Source organism: Chanodichthys erythropterus, chromosome 12, assembly GCF_024489055.1.
Source record: "Chanodichthys erythropterus isolate Z2021 chromosome 12, ASM2448905v1, whole genome shotgun sequence".
NCBI classification, from domain to species: domain Eukaryota; kingdom Metazoa; phylum Chordata; class Actinopteri; order Cypriniformes; family Xenocyprididae; genus Chanodichthys; species Chanodichthys erythropterus.
The window spans coordinates 47503682-47518431 of NC_090232.1; the positions used below are offsets into that span (position 1 = coordinate 47503682).

Below are 14750 nucleotides of genomic sequence, written 5' to 3' on the forward strand. Positions count from 1 at the left end.
TAGGTTATTGATTACAACAGCACTGTGATTCTACAGAAGAAGATCATCGTTTTCAGCATGATTCGAAGGGTTTCACAAAAGTTGTTCTGAATAATTTTTATTTTATTGTTCTGAAGTTTTGAGAAATCCATTATATTATAAAAGCTGATCTTCTGCTGTAGAATCACAGTGCTGCTGTAATCAATAATGTAAATTTAACTCAGAGTTCAGTGATTCAGGTCAAATAATGATTATGTGAAAACATAACCAACACCACATGATAATCTTTTCTCTTTGGTTGTTTAGCTGATATAATTTAGTTACAACAGCCCAAACAAAATCTAATACTAAAAAGGCAAGGGTCAAGAGCCCAACTAAAGCAAACACTGATCTCAATGATGGTGGCTTAAAATTGTGATTTTCTCCTTTGGTGATTCTGCTTGTTATCATCAGGTGTCTTCAATAATGGTCAATCATCACTCAATGAATCACTTAATTATCTCATTAGCTTTAACACTGCTTCAGTGGGTGGAATAAAAAATATGGCAGGACTTTTACTTTCTGACCCCTGGACTTTACACCTCTGATTATCCAGACGTTAGTCCACACATACGTTATCCAGGCGTTTATCCTCACGTACGTTATCCAGACGCAAAGTAAAAAATATACTTTCTCAACTACATCGCCACCATCACCGCCGCGCACTTTGAGCGCAGCTCCAACACATTACGTCTAACGTCTCATATCTGACGTCTGAATACAGTGGGATTTTGGCCAGACGGCTGGCATGTGTATACACTTTAGTTCTCCTCTCAGTTTGCTTAGCATTCATCAAATTTTGTTGAAATCGCCCCTCATATAATTTTCGCCTACTCTTTTTTGACGGACATACTTATTCACTTGCCTACTGCTTTTCCCCTACTAAATAGTAGACAAGTAGAGAGAATAGTCGATAATTTATTGAGATAGTGAATTGGTGGGATTTGGTTAAATGTGAGCCAAAATCATCACAATTAAAAGAACCAAAGACTTAAAGTACTTCAGTCTGTGTGTGCACTGAATTTATTTAATACACAAGTTCCACAATTTGAGTTGAATTACTGAAATAAATGAACTTTTCCACAACATTCTAATTTATTGAGATGCACTTGTGTATATATAACAAGTAACATGTTTCATGACTCCTGAAAGATAAACAGAGCAGCTGCCAATTTACCAAAGGTTGCACTAACTGTTTTTTTTTATTTTTTTTTTTTTTTTTGCTGGTCATTTACAGGAAATCTGCACTCAATTTGAATGACAACAGCAAAAGTGTTCTTTATAGTTTTCACAATCATGATAGACTTCTAAATGTGGTTTCAAGCCTGCTGATCATGAAATGGAAACCATTTGCTGGAGTAAGAATGACAAGCTTACAGGTGGAGTCAATAAACATAGTGGACAAATCTGAACTATTGGTCTTTGATTCTGAATGTTTATGTTAGATTAATTCAGGGATAAATCAATGTATCCATAAAAAAAAAAAAAAAAAAAAAAAATGCAAAACAGTTATTTTAAACAAAGCTATTACTTGCAATACTGATAAATTCTACATGGGTAAACTACATGGGTGTGTGATTACTTGTGTGATTTCCAGTAAAAGAAATGCAAACAAAAAAAGTGCAAACATACAGAGAAAGAGAAAATAGCAGTTTGGACTCTGAGGGTCACAGAGCAGGTATAAATCTGGGGCCGTATTCACAAAACATCTTAAGGCTAAAAGTAGCTCCTAACTTACAGATTTAGGAGAAACTCTTAAAAATAATGGGCGTGTCAGTCCTAATTTTAGGAGTCCTAAATTTTTGCTCTAAGAGAATTTCACAAAGCATTTTAGCACTAAAACTAGCTCCTAAATCTGTGAAATGTTAGGAGTAGTCAAGAGGACTCCTAAGTCACTAAGACCAAATCACAAACAATCCTAATCCACCCAAAGACACTGAACACCATTGAGGCAATAGCGATAGAGCCTTGGGTGCTCAACCTTTTCTTTATAAATGCAATACATTTTGATTTATAGATTTGAATCTATGATGAGACGCCAAAAATAAATCTTTAACAAATAAATAAATATTGTCTGATTACCCGGGGCAATGGTTTTCATGAGTTCACACTTACAAATGATTGAATAGAGTAATATATGTATATTTTGGAATATATACATTTTTATTAAAACATATTTATTTGAATAGTGCAACATTTGTATTTTAAAACCTTTATTTTAATATGGGAATATGACACTTCATTCTACAATATTTCTATGATTAAATCACTGACTTCTCCCCATCAGCCAATCACTGTGTGTATACTCCATAGCAACGAGGTCAACCCCGCCCTTACTCTTAGCTTAAGACTTCAGTCTATTCCTTAGTAAAAGTTGGTCTCAGCAGCTTTGTGAATAGGTTTTAAGAGAAAACTCTTAGCCAAGAACTTTTACTGCTATTTAGGAGAACTCTTAGTGGTAAGATAAAATGTTTTGTGAATACGGCCCCTGAGCTGCTACAGGTTCACAGACGCTCACAGGAAGAGACACACAGACAGACAGGATGGACGTGAAGCTGCTGTGGCTGACTGTTGTTCTTCTCTCCTCACCCCTCCTCACACTGTGTCAACCGCTGTGAGTATTAAACACACCGTTTGCTCATAGAGTTTTTAATAGATCAGGCGCTGTATTCACAAAACATTTTATCTTAACACTAAAAGTTCTCCTAAATAGCAGTAAAAGTTCTTGGCTAAGAGTTTTCTCTAAAAACCTATTCACAAAGCTGCTGAGACAAACTTTTACTAAGGAATAGACTGAAGTCTTAAGCTAAGAGTAAGGGCGGGGTTGACCTTGTTGCTATGGAGTAAACACACAGTGATTGGAAATTCTAGAATGAGGTGACATGTTGCCATATTCAAATAAAGGTTTTAAAATACAAATGTTGCCCTATTCAAATAAATATTTTTTAATAAAATGTTGCCATAGTCAAATTAAAATATTGCCATAAAGGTTTTAAAATGTAGGCTAATTAAACTAGTATATACAGTTAATTGTGGATCGCCTCTTGGATGTATGCAGAATTCAAGTGACAAATTATGTTTTATAAACAAAGTTTAGGAGAAACACATTCGAACAGTCTTTCTAATCAGCTTGAGAGGAGGAATTTATACACAAACGATTGCCGACCTTCTGTGTATATATATTTTACTCTATTCATTTTACTCTCATAACTCATGAAAACCACTGGCACAGGTAATCCGACAATATTTATTTATTTGTTAAAGGTTTTTTTGCCGTCTCATCATAGATTCAAATCTATAAATCAAAATGTATTGCATTTATGAAGAAAAGGTTCAGCACCTAAGGCTCTGTCGCTATTGTCTCAATGGTGTTCAGTGTCTTTGGGTGGATTAGGATTGTTTGTGATTTGGTCTTAGTGATTTAGGAGTCCTCTTTACTCACGTCTCACAGATTTAGGAGCTAGTTTTAGCTCTAAAATACTTTGTGAAATAATCTTACAGCAAAAATTTAGGACTCCTAAATTTAGGACAACACACCCATTATTTTTAAGAGTTTCTCCTAAATCGGCAAGTTAGGAGCTACTTTTAACCTTAAGATGTTTTGTGAATATGGGCCCTGTTTTTGAGACTTCAATCACTCTGATTTGATCTCCTCAGGTTTGTTCTGTCAGCTCCTAATTTGCTGAGAGTGGGTTCCTCAGAGAACGTGTTTGTGGAAGCTCACAATTACACTGAACGTGAAATCCTGAACGTGAGGATCTCTGTAATGAACTTCCCGAAGAAAAATGTGGAGATGCTGTCCAAGGCAGTGACACTTAATGCAACTAACAATTACCAGATCCTTACAGATATAAAGGTGAGGTCTCCTTATGTAATTTGCAGTATGTGTAATTTATTATACACTGTTAGACCTTGCTGGGCTTTTTTACAGTATAATACTGGCAACACTGTTGCTAGTAATTTACTATTGATTGTACAGTTATTTACTGTAATCTACAGTATGTTGCTGTAAAGATACCATTCACTAAATAAAACTTGTGTTTACCTCATTTTATTTGCAGAAACAAACTGCCTCAGACTGCCATTTAAATTTACTAACTTTAATTATATGCTAATAACATATGCATATTATTACTATGGACTTATTTCTTTAGAGTTCAAAAAAAACATTTAAAATAAAAATATTTTCATTGCATCAGCAACAACACATTCACCTTCTGTTAAATAAAACAACATGCAGCATATCACCAATGCTTTTCTATCTTCTCCTGAACTTAAGCACAGGCTCTACTCTTCAGCACAATGGTAACCCACAAAACTCAATTTTACAGTAACTTACAGTTTGTAACTGTTAAAATACATTTTGTGGGTGTGTCTTTTTATCTTACACCTTTAACCCTAATAATGATTATGTAAAACTATAAGCAACACCATCTGATCATCTTTAATCTTTACTTGTCACCCTAGCATTAAAAAGTCAAGGATCAATAGCTCAACTAAAGCAAACACTCATCTCCACGATGGTGGCTTAAAAAATGTGATTTTCTCCTTTGGTGATTCTGCTTGTTATCATCAGGTGTCTTCAATAATGCTCAATCATCGCTTAATTAATCACTTAATTATCTCATTAACTTTAACACTGCTTCAGTGGGTGGAATAAAAAAATATGGCAGGACTTTTACTTTCTGACCCCTGGACTTTACACCTCTGCTACAGAGTAAAAGTAACATTGATGTTGTTGCAGTGAGATAATTAAAGGGTTGGTTCAATGTTCTTTTTATAGTTTGCTTGATTGTGTTTTTTTGGGCGCAGTTTAACATGTCTAAATGTTTCTTTTTTCTTTGAAAACGCTGTATTTTTCATATATTTTAGCTTTATTCTACTCTGTTTGCACCATCATATGAACAGCTTGTTTGACTTCCTGCTTCTATGAAGCCACTCCCTCTGAAATATGTAACGTGCTCAGATTGGTTAGCTGGCCCAGTGTATCCAGAGCCATCGTGATTCGCTGAAGCACATGGAAACGCCACGCCCCTTACCATTTGTTACCAGTTATGTGGGCTTCGGTTATATTGTATGCTCAATTTGATTATATTGCTGTATCAAATTGACCCCGAATCAGACTTAGATGAGCAAGAATGGTATTTCATTTAGTATTTGTGTCAAAGTGTTTAGATATGCTGTCACTGCTGTTTGTTAGCTTTCAATATACAGTTTTATTCTGATTAAAGCTTAACTGTAGCCAAATACATGACTGAGTAGTTGAATTTTTGTTGCATTGTAATAAACAATTAAAAAAAAAAAAATATGTAAGGAATTTTCCTTACTTGAATCTTGACAAATCCAGTCATGTAAAAAAAGGAGATTAGCTTGATGCAAAGTTTGCAGGCAGAGTAACTTCATGGCCAGATCACTGGACCTATAAACACTTATTCTATCCAATAGCATTGTGAGGACAAACAACAAAACCCATTAACCATGTAAATGTGGTCTTGAGAGGAAAAAAAACAAACATTTGCAAGCATTTTTTTTTTTAATTGCTGAATGTGATGTTGTAATTCTGCAACAGTGGGCTTTACAGGGTTTACTTTATTTCTACAGAAGATTTTATTGAGAATTAACAAAAGTTTAGATGTTGATGTTTTGTTGAAAATGTTTGGTCTCACCATTGAGGGGATCAGTGTTTGCTTTAGTTGAGCTCTTTGCCCATGGCTTTTATATACACCAGTTTTTGTTATTTCTCTGGCTGCTTAAACTGTTTTTGCAAGTCACATTTGTTATGGCAGAAACAAATGTGGAGAAACTCATTGGTGAAGACCTAACCATCACATAGGCTCTTGATTCACTTAATTCATACCATGTTTTATCTGTTGTTATGTTATTAATAGATTAATATTTTACATTATCATCACTGTGAAACTCCAGCAAACACCATGCACAAAAAAACATGCTGGTTCTTATTCTGTTGAATCACAGATATCAATAACGATAAAATACCCATTAAAAGACTGAATACTGAAAAAAGATCCGTGAATTAAACAAGTCCAAGATGATTACAGCATCATCAACACAACCAAAAAACCTGATCAACTTTATGTTTGGCTTTTTCTTGTCATTTCAAACATGTTTTATAAACACTCAGTTACAGCAGCCAGAGAAAGTTAATGTTAAAGAGTCAAGAGCTCAACTAAAGCAGACACTGGTCACTACGATGGTGACTGCAAACTTCAATATATTTTTTTTTATTTTCAATAAAACATCAACATCCATATCTGTTAATTCTCAACAAGAACTTCTGTACATGTATGAAAGAAATAATGTCAAACTGGTTTGTAAACTGGTTTGACACTCAGTGTGGCTGAAGTCAGTTGTAGTTCTTGTGTTTCTGCTCATCTCTTCTCTTTTTCTGGTCTTGTTTCTCTGTTCTTCAGTGATTCTGCTTATCAGGTGTTCATCAGTGTCTGAATTCACTCTCTTCTTTTCATTCACTCTGTCAAGTGGACTATATTAGTGAACTAATGTAGGGAATAGTGAATGAGGGTATAGGGTGTGATTTAGAACACAGCCTCTGAGTGTCGACTTTGAGCGATGTTAACTCACAGTATATTCCTGTAGGCTATTTTCTCGAAAATGACAAATATTACCCAGAATGCATTGTTTTCTACAGTATATTACTGTTTTAATGGAAAATGGTTTGTTACTGTCAGAATTTGGCCATTTTTCTACAGCAAGGTCTAACAGTGTATACTATTGTCCATTTTAGTTTGTAAATTGAAAATGCTTTTTATTATTTAATTTTACTATTTTATATTTTATTATATTATATAGAAAATTTGCAAAAGGTGAATTTGTTTTCTGTTATTCAGATTCCTGATGATCAGAACTTCTTCTCTGATGATCCTCTGGAGAAGCAGTATGTGTTTCTACAAGCTCGATTTCCATCCAGAACTCTGGAGAAAGTGGTCATGGTCTCATTCCAGTCTGGATATATATTTGTACAGACAGACAAGCCCATCTACACGCCTGCTAGCACAGGTAAGATTAAGTGAAAACATGAAAATATAGAGTAAATCAATGCCAGAGGTGGAGATTCCAGGGGTCAGAAAGTAAAAGTCCTGCCATATTTTTATTCCACCCACTGAAGCATTAATGAGATAATTAAGTGATAAATTGAGAGATGATTGAGCATTATTGAAGACACCTGATGATAACAAGCAGAATCACCAAAGGAGAAAATCACAATTTTTAAGTTACCATCATCGAGGTCAGGGTTTGTTTTAGTTGAGCTCTTGATCCTTGACTTTTTAATATTAGGTTTTGTTTGGGCAGTTTTAACTGCTTTAAAACCAACCAGACAAGCAAAATTAAAAGATGATCAGGTGTTGGTTATGTTTTTACATAAACATTATTTGATCTGAATCACTGACCTCATTTAGAGCCCAATCTCTGAGTTAGTTTTACATTATTGATTACAGCAGCACTGTGAAACTGCAGAAGATCAGCTTATATGATACAGATTTTTTTTTTTTTAAAAAAGGTGTCCTTATCACAAAAAAAAAAAAAAATTCTTTTAGGCACACACAGACATCAAGTATCAGCCTGTGAATCTCAACAACGGTGACAAGCAACATATTCTGATCAACAGATCAACTCTGAACATTAGAAAACAAGCTACTAAAAAGTCACAGAAAAACAGCAAAATTTTAATAGTGAGAATAAATGAAATTACTAAGACAATTAAGCTCATAATTTATTCATGCAGCAATGCATGATGGGAGCCATGGATGAATTTTGATTGGTGGCTCCCAGAATGCACTGCAACATGCTTTATGATGGCCACCACTGTTGAGATTCACAGGATGATTCTTGATGTCTGTGTGTTTAAATGAGCTCTCCCTTTTTTTTTTTTTAAATCAGAACTCTTAAAAAAAGTGTATTGTAAAAGCTGATCTTCTGTAGAATCACAGTTCAGCTGTAATCAATAATGTAAATCTAACTCAGAGATTGGGCTCTAAATGAGTTCAGTGATTCAGATCAAATAATGATTATGTAAAAAACATAATTAACAACACCTGATTATCTTTTAACTTTGCTTGTCTGTTTGGTTTTAATGCAGTTAAAACTGCCCAAACAAAATCTAATATTAAAAAGTCAAGGATCAAGAGCTCAACTAAAACAAACCCTGACCTCGATGATGGTAACTTAAAAATTGTGATTTTCTCCTTTGGTGATTCTGCTTGTTATCATCAGGTGTCTTCAATAATGCTCAATCATCACTCAATTAATCACTTAATTATCTCATTAATGCTTCAGTGGGTGGAATAAAAATATGGCAGGACTTTTACTTTCTGACCCCTGGAATCTCCACCTCTGATCAATGCACAATGTGAACTTTAAACATGTTACATCAGCATGACATCATTCTGTTTATTATTTAACTGACTGCTACATGTATCATGGTTTGAATCTGCAGAAAACCAAATGATCAGAATGCACATTTCAGCTTTTGCTTTGATTTCTTTTGCAGTTCAATACCGGATCTTCTCTCTGACACCTAACATGAAACCACTCAGTCAGACTGAAGTCACGGTGGAAATCAAGGTATACCTTTTTATATGTTCACATTCTTATTCCACACATTCTCTCGTTTGTGACATTTCAGCTGTAATGATCATTATTTTCAAGTCAAGTCACGTCACCTTTATTTATGTGGCACTGGGTTATGAAAACTTAAGACAATGCAAATTATGGCACTAGATATAGACTATGCTACCCTGGATTTTAGGCCAGGGACCCACAGGTACATTAAATACACAAAACACACAGATAGGTCGTGACCGAGTCAGGTATCAGAAAACAATGGAACGTTTAATACAAAACTGGTCTCTTTAATATAATAAACACTGAAAGAAATACATCAACCATATGTGGTTTACGGGGACTCTCTATAGGCATAATGGTTTTTGTGCATGAAGGGAAAAGAAACAATGTGAGACACAAGCACACACACACAAACACACACACACACACACACACACATGTACTATTTAAAATCATAATCTCAATCAATAAACACTTATGACATGCTGCCAGATTATCAAACTATAATGGCGACAGCTAGGGCTGGACGATTAATAGAAAAGTAATTGAAACCGAAATTCAGTAATTTTCCCATGTCAGTAATTTCGTTTTTTTTAATTTTGTTAATACTTTCCCCTTAAAAACATACTACCACGTGTGTAGCCATGTGACTCCATCCTGTCCAGTCAACATGCCGGTGAATGCCGAGTCAACACACTCATACAAACAGTAGCTGCACAAAACGTGAAGTTTGGGCACACTGAGGAGCAGAAACTAGTTGCCAGCGCTTTCCTGACTAATTCACACACACAATCTCTCTCATCACATACTGGAACTGTATTAATTCATATTTATCTGACTTACAAGAGCAGAAATCTGTAAGAAATGTTACGAACCATAGATAAAATAACTGCTGATAGTGAGCTGTTATGTCAGATCGCTCTTTCAATAGGACAAAATTACTTTAATAATCAATCATATTTACAATACAAACCTTGTCAGTGAACTATGAGGGCAAAAAAGAAGAAAAAAAGAAACAAAATAATCGCTCATTAATTGTAATCGAGTTAAAATGTTCAATTAATCGAGGTTTTGATATTAGGTCATAATTGTCTAGCCCTAGCGACAGCGTCATCCCAGGCTTATATTACAAAAGAGACATTCATCTAAGCACATCAAAAAAATCTAACCCCCCTCCCCCCCAAACATAGCAAGCACATTCACAATGAAACACACAATAATAGTGACAAACATGTAGCTATTCGCCCCCATACCCCACCTCAATTTCCAAGGTCAATAAATACTTAAAACCATTAAATTTAAATGCGTTACCTCAGATGCGCTATCATTCGGATCGTCTAGACAAACCTCATTCACTGAAATTAAAAAGTCAAGCAACTGGATTACATACAAATTCACAGAAAATGCTTTGTTCTATTGAGAGGCAAAATATTGGTTGAAGAGAACAGCTCGCAAATGAAAACACAATCCAATCTGTCCAGAAGCGTTCCAATTCAAGCAGTAAATGACTCATACAGGTAGTAGCAATTCATATAACCTAAAAACATATTGTAAAGTCTAGCAGCACCCCATAAAGCCTGCTGCACCTCCTGGCCCCCATGTCATTATTTATTTATTTATTTATCTATCCATTCATCCATCCATCCATCCATCCATCCATCCATCCATCCATCCAAGAAGATCCCATTGAGATATCATAGGGTGCGTTCACACTTGTAGTTCGGTTCGTTTGGTTCATTTGGTCCGGACCAAAGAAGAAAAAAAAAACCATTTAGTCCTGGTCCGGTTAGCGTTCAGATTGGCAAATTTATCATCGAACCAAAAGATACTGAACCTTAAGGCATAGGGATACATTCACGACGTGATTGGTCGGATTTTATGACGTAATGCCTATTTTGAGACAGAACTTACCGAACATCCAAAACAATGCTGTTTGCTGAGGTAAATGCGCTCGTTGTGTTTGCGTAGCGGGGCGTAGCCTGCACATGATGGTATTTTGGCCAGTTTGGAACTCGTGAAGAGCTTATAAAATGTGTAAAGTAGTCAAAACACCGACGGGAATCCATTCGTCACACACACAAACGATCTGCTGCGTGGAGTTTGATGCCTGTGATGAGCAAACTCGACGAGAAAAAACGACAGCGTGAGGATTCTGTCCTTTTTAGGGTCTCGTCTTCCTGTTTTTGGTTCGGTTACATGTCTTTGGTCCGTGTTGCGTTCATATATCATTCGAACCGCACCAGAGTTCGTTTGGAAGCGGACTGAGACCCATCTTTTCAGCGGTCTCGGTCCGCTTGTTTGGTGCGCACCAGGGTTCGGATGGCAAAGTTCCATGTAAGTAACAAAAAACAGATTCGGAGTATACCTTTGGGACTTTTAGGCATAGATGCAGCTGTGATCTAGTACCATAACCATTACTATAAAAAGTTACTATTTACATTACTATTAGTATAAAAAGCTAAAAATTCATCACTAAACTATATTGTGACCAGATCCTATTTTCACTGACCATAACAAATTTGTTTTACAAACACAAAGTTGTAGCAGCCAGAGAAAAATTAATAATAAAAGGTAAAGAGTCAAGAACCCAACTAAAGCAAACGCTGACCTCTTTCATGGTGACTTGAAATGAAACATTCATAAAACATTAATTAACACCTTTTTTCTCTCTTTCCTTCAGTGATTCTGCTTATTATCATCAGGTGTCTCCACTAATTGTCAATCATCACTCAATCATCAATCAATTATCTCATTAACTTTAACACTTCTTCAGTGTTACTTTTTAACACCCGGCAAGATGGATTCATATGTACACTTTGGGTGTTAATTTAAAGGTCCCGTTCTTCGTGATCCCATGTTTCAAACTTTAGTTAGTGTGTAATGTTGTTGTTAGAGTATAAATAAAATCCGTAAAATTTTAAAGCTCAAAGTTCAATGCCAAGCGAGATATTTTATTTAACAGAAGTCGCCTACATCGAACGGCCAGTTTGGACTACATCCCTCTACTTCCTTCTTTAATGACGTCACTAAAACAGTTTTTTGACTAACCTCCGCCCACAGGAATACACAAAAAAGGGGCCCTGGTCTTGTTTCGCTCCCACGGAGAAGAGCAAGAGTTGCGTTTGTAGAGTGTGTTTGTTTTCCGTATGAGGTACTCTTCTGAGTGAGTGCTAACGTTGTACATTTTCTGTCGCTGCTTGTGGAGATTAAAGAGTTCAGTCTCTCAGGAATTATTGTTTTTTGTGTTCATTCGGCACAACACCACAATAATCCACATGTAAAACTATGTGCAGCACACGTTATGGTAAGAGGTGTGACCTTTCCGGGCAAGGTTCGCTAAGCTGCTGTCGAATCACAACACAGGAACCGCTGGCACAATCAGAACTTGTTACGTATTTCTGAAGGAGGGACTTCATAGAACAAGGAAGTCATCAGCCCATTTTTATGACAGTGGAAACAGCGGTATACAGATAAGTAAATTATGTGAAAAATACTGTGTTTTTTTACACGCGAAACATGAACACATGTTATATTGCACACTATAAACACAATCAAAGCTTCAAAAAAACATGAAAAACGGGACCTTTAACACTGGGGATTTTGCTGTGTACATATACAAATTCCTCCTAGAGGACCATGTTAAAGATTAAAAAAGGATACAGTGATGTGTACGAAATTCCACAAAACATACAAAACACAAAGCTGCATGATAGACAGAGTCCAATTTCCTTAATAAAGATGAAGCTGCATGCATATAAACAAGATCTCCATAATCAATTATTGATAAAAAAGTGCTCTCAATCACCCCAATTTTGGTTTAAGCTTCTTCAGCAAATTATCAATATGGACATTAAATGCTAATTTTTTATCTAACCATATACCTAAATATTTATAAGAACTTACTCTTTCAGTTTGTGTACCATGTACAAAGTTGAAATTGTCAAATCTGTATCCTTAAGATGAGTGCGACTAAAAATCATATATTTTGTCTTCTTTGAATTTAAAACTAATTTTAATTGTGACAACAAACATTGTATAACAGTAAACACATTTTGTAAATTAATGGTTTATAGATGATGCTACTGTGTAAATAATTGTGTAATCGGCATATAGATGTACATTAGCGGAGTCTACTCCAAAACCTAAATCATTGATAAAATTAGAAAACAGAATAGGAGATATAATAGATCTTTGCGGAACTCCTTTTTTTTTTTACTTGAAGAAAAGGAGAATTATAATTTTCTAAATTCACACATTGAGTATGTTCAGATAGATAATTATCAAACCATTTTAGAGCAGCTTCACTAATACCTATAGATCTAAGTTTCTGTAACAATAAATTATGATCAACAGAGTGGAAAGCTTTCGAAAGGTCAACTATGTTTCTTGACCAAAGATGTTTAAAACATTTAAATCTCTCTATTGTTTTATATGAAGGAGTAGGTAGGATAATTTTTACATAATTTTGAAGCAAAAACTCTAGTCTACAATCTCCAATACCCAGAAGTCTTTTGATCACATATATAATATTATTTTTTTGGCCTTACTTCAGTGACTTAAGTTTTTTGTTTTTTCAATAACCATGCATAAACGTTATTCCTTCAAAAATATAAACATGAACATACATGTTTCTCACATATTATTGTAGCCTAGTTTGTGCTGAATACAGTGTAATAACACTTTTTCCATTAATATGTTTATGAACAACTGAAAAAAGCACAAGGCATGTCAAAACTTCTCCAGGCCCCAAATCAGCCTCAGACTCCAGAGGGTTAAATCGTAATGTAGTAAAGCTCAAGTACAAGTTGCTCACATTGAGATGTTGTTCTCGTTCACTTGGAAAAATTGGGGTTGAGGCTAAATGCAAAGAAAAGTGTGCTTTCTCCTGCTCAAAGGACCACTAATCTAGGTGTGGTATGAGATTCGATTATCATGCATGCTCAACTGTTGCCTGTTCCCATAGCATTGATTCTCTCAGCTGTAACAGACATAAAGCTAGGCCAGTCACTCACTGTCAAACAGCATCCCTCACGGGCTGGGGGGCGATCATGAGTGGTTGCTCTGCTCGGGGTCTGTGGCAGGACCATCATCTCACCTGGCACATAAATCACCTAGAGATGTTGGTGGTTCAAGCTCTGAAACACTTCCTTCCAGACCTGCCATCATGTTCTTGCTCGCTCAGACAACACATTGGTGGTCTCGTACATAAATCATCAGGGGGGTCTGAGGTCACGCCTGTTATACAGACTGGCTCATCAGACCCTCCTGTGGACCCAGGGAAAGCTGCTCTCAATCAAGGCAGCTTATATCCCAGGCTACCTCAATTTGGGAGAAGATATCCTGTCGAGACAGGGGCAGAGGCCCAGGAAATGGAGACTTCACCCCGAGGTGGTAAAGCTTCTATGGGATAACTTCGGCAAGGCAGAGGTGGATCTGCTTGCATCTCGAGAGATGACTCACTGACCATTACGGTTCTCCATGACAAACCCAGCACCTCTGGGGTTGGACGCTATAGTACAGGGGTGGCCGAGGCTATGTGTATATATGCATTTCCCCCAATTGCGCTGCTCCTGGGAGTTCTGGAGAGAGTTTGTCAGGACGGGTTCCGTCTGTTGCTAGTAGCCCCATTTTGGCCGGCCCAAGTATGGTTCTCAGACCTGATATCCTTGCTAGATGGCTCTCCGATGGAGATTCTGATCAGGAAGGACCTTCTCTCTCAGGCAAGTGGGTCGATCCTTCACCCCCGCCCGGAGTTGTGGAAAATATTGGGCTTGGCCTCTGAGGGGGCCCTGCTCATGAGTTCAGGTCTCTCAACTGAGGTTGTTGAAGCCATCCTCCACTCTAGAGCTCCCTCCATGAGGAAACTCTATGCCTGAAGTGGAGATTATTCACTTCATGGTGTGGAAATCACCAGTTGGACCCAGTTAACTGCCCCCGTTGACGTGGTGCTGGTGTTCCTGCAGGAAAGATTTTCCAGATGGCTATCCCCCTCTACGATAAAGGTGTACGTGGCGGCCTTAGCTTTGAGTGGTGTATCTTTGGGGAGAAACCCGCTTATTACTCGTTTCCTTCATGGTACTATGAGACTGAGACCTGCAGTTTGCACGAGGGTACCGGCCTGGGACCTGGCC

At 36.6% G+C, this 14750-nt stretch overlaps 1 protein-coding gene across 1 annotated transcript in view; it reads left to right on the forward strand.

Moving 5' to 3' along the window:
- Positions 1 to 2561: 2561 nt before the first annotated feature.
- Positions 2562 to 14750, forward strand: part of LOC137032410 (complement C3-like) — an 86340-nt gene continuing 74151 nt past the window's right edge. Inside the window, exons 1-4 of the mRNA XM_067404166.1 lie at positions 2562 to 2632; positions 3676 to 3874; positions 6885 to 7053; positions 8546 to 8619. Coding sequence (XP_067260267.1) covers positions 2562 to 2632; positions 3676 to 3874; positions 6885 to 7053; positions 8546 to 8619 — 513 coding nt within the window. The remainder of the gene's footprint in view (positions 2633 to 3675; positions 3875 to 6884; positions 7054 to 8545; positions 8620 to 14750) is intronic.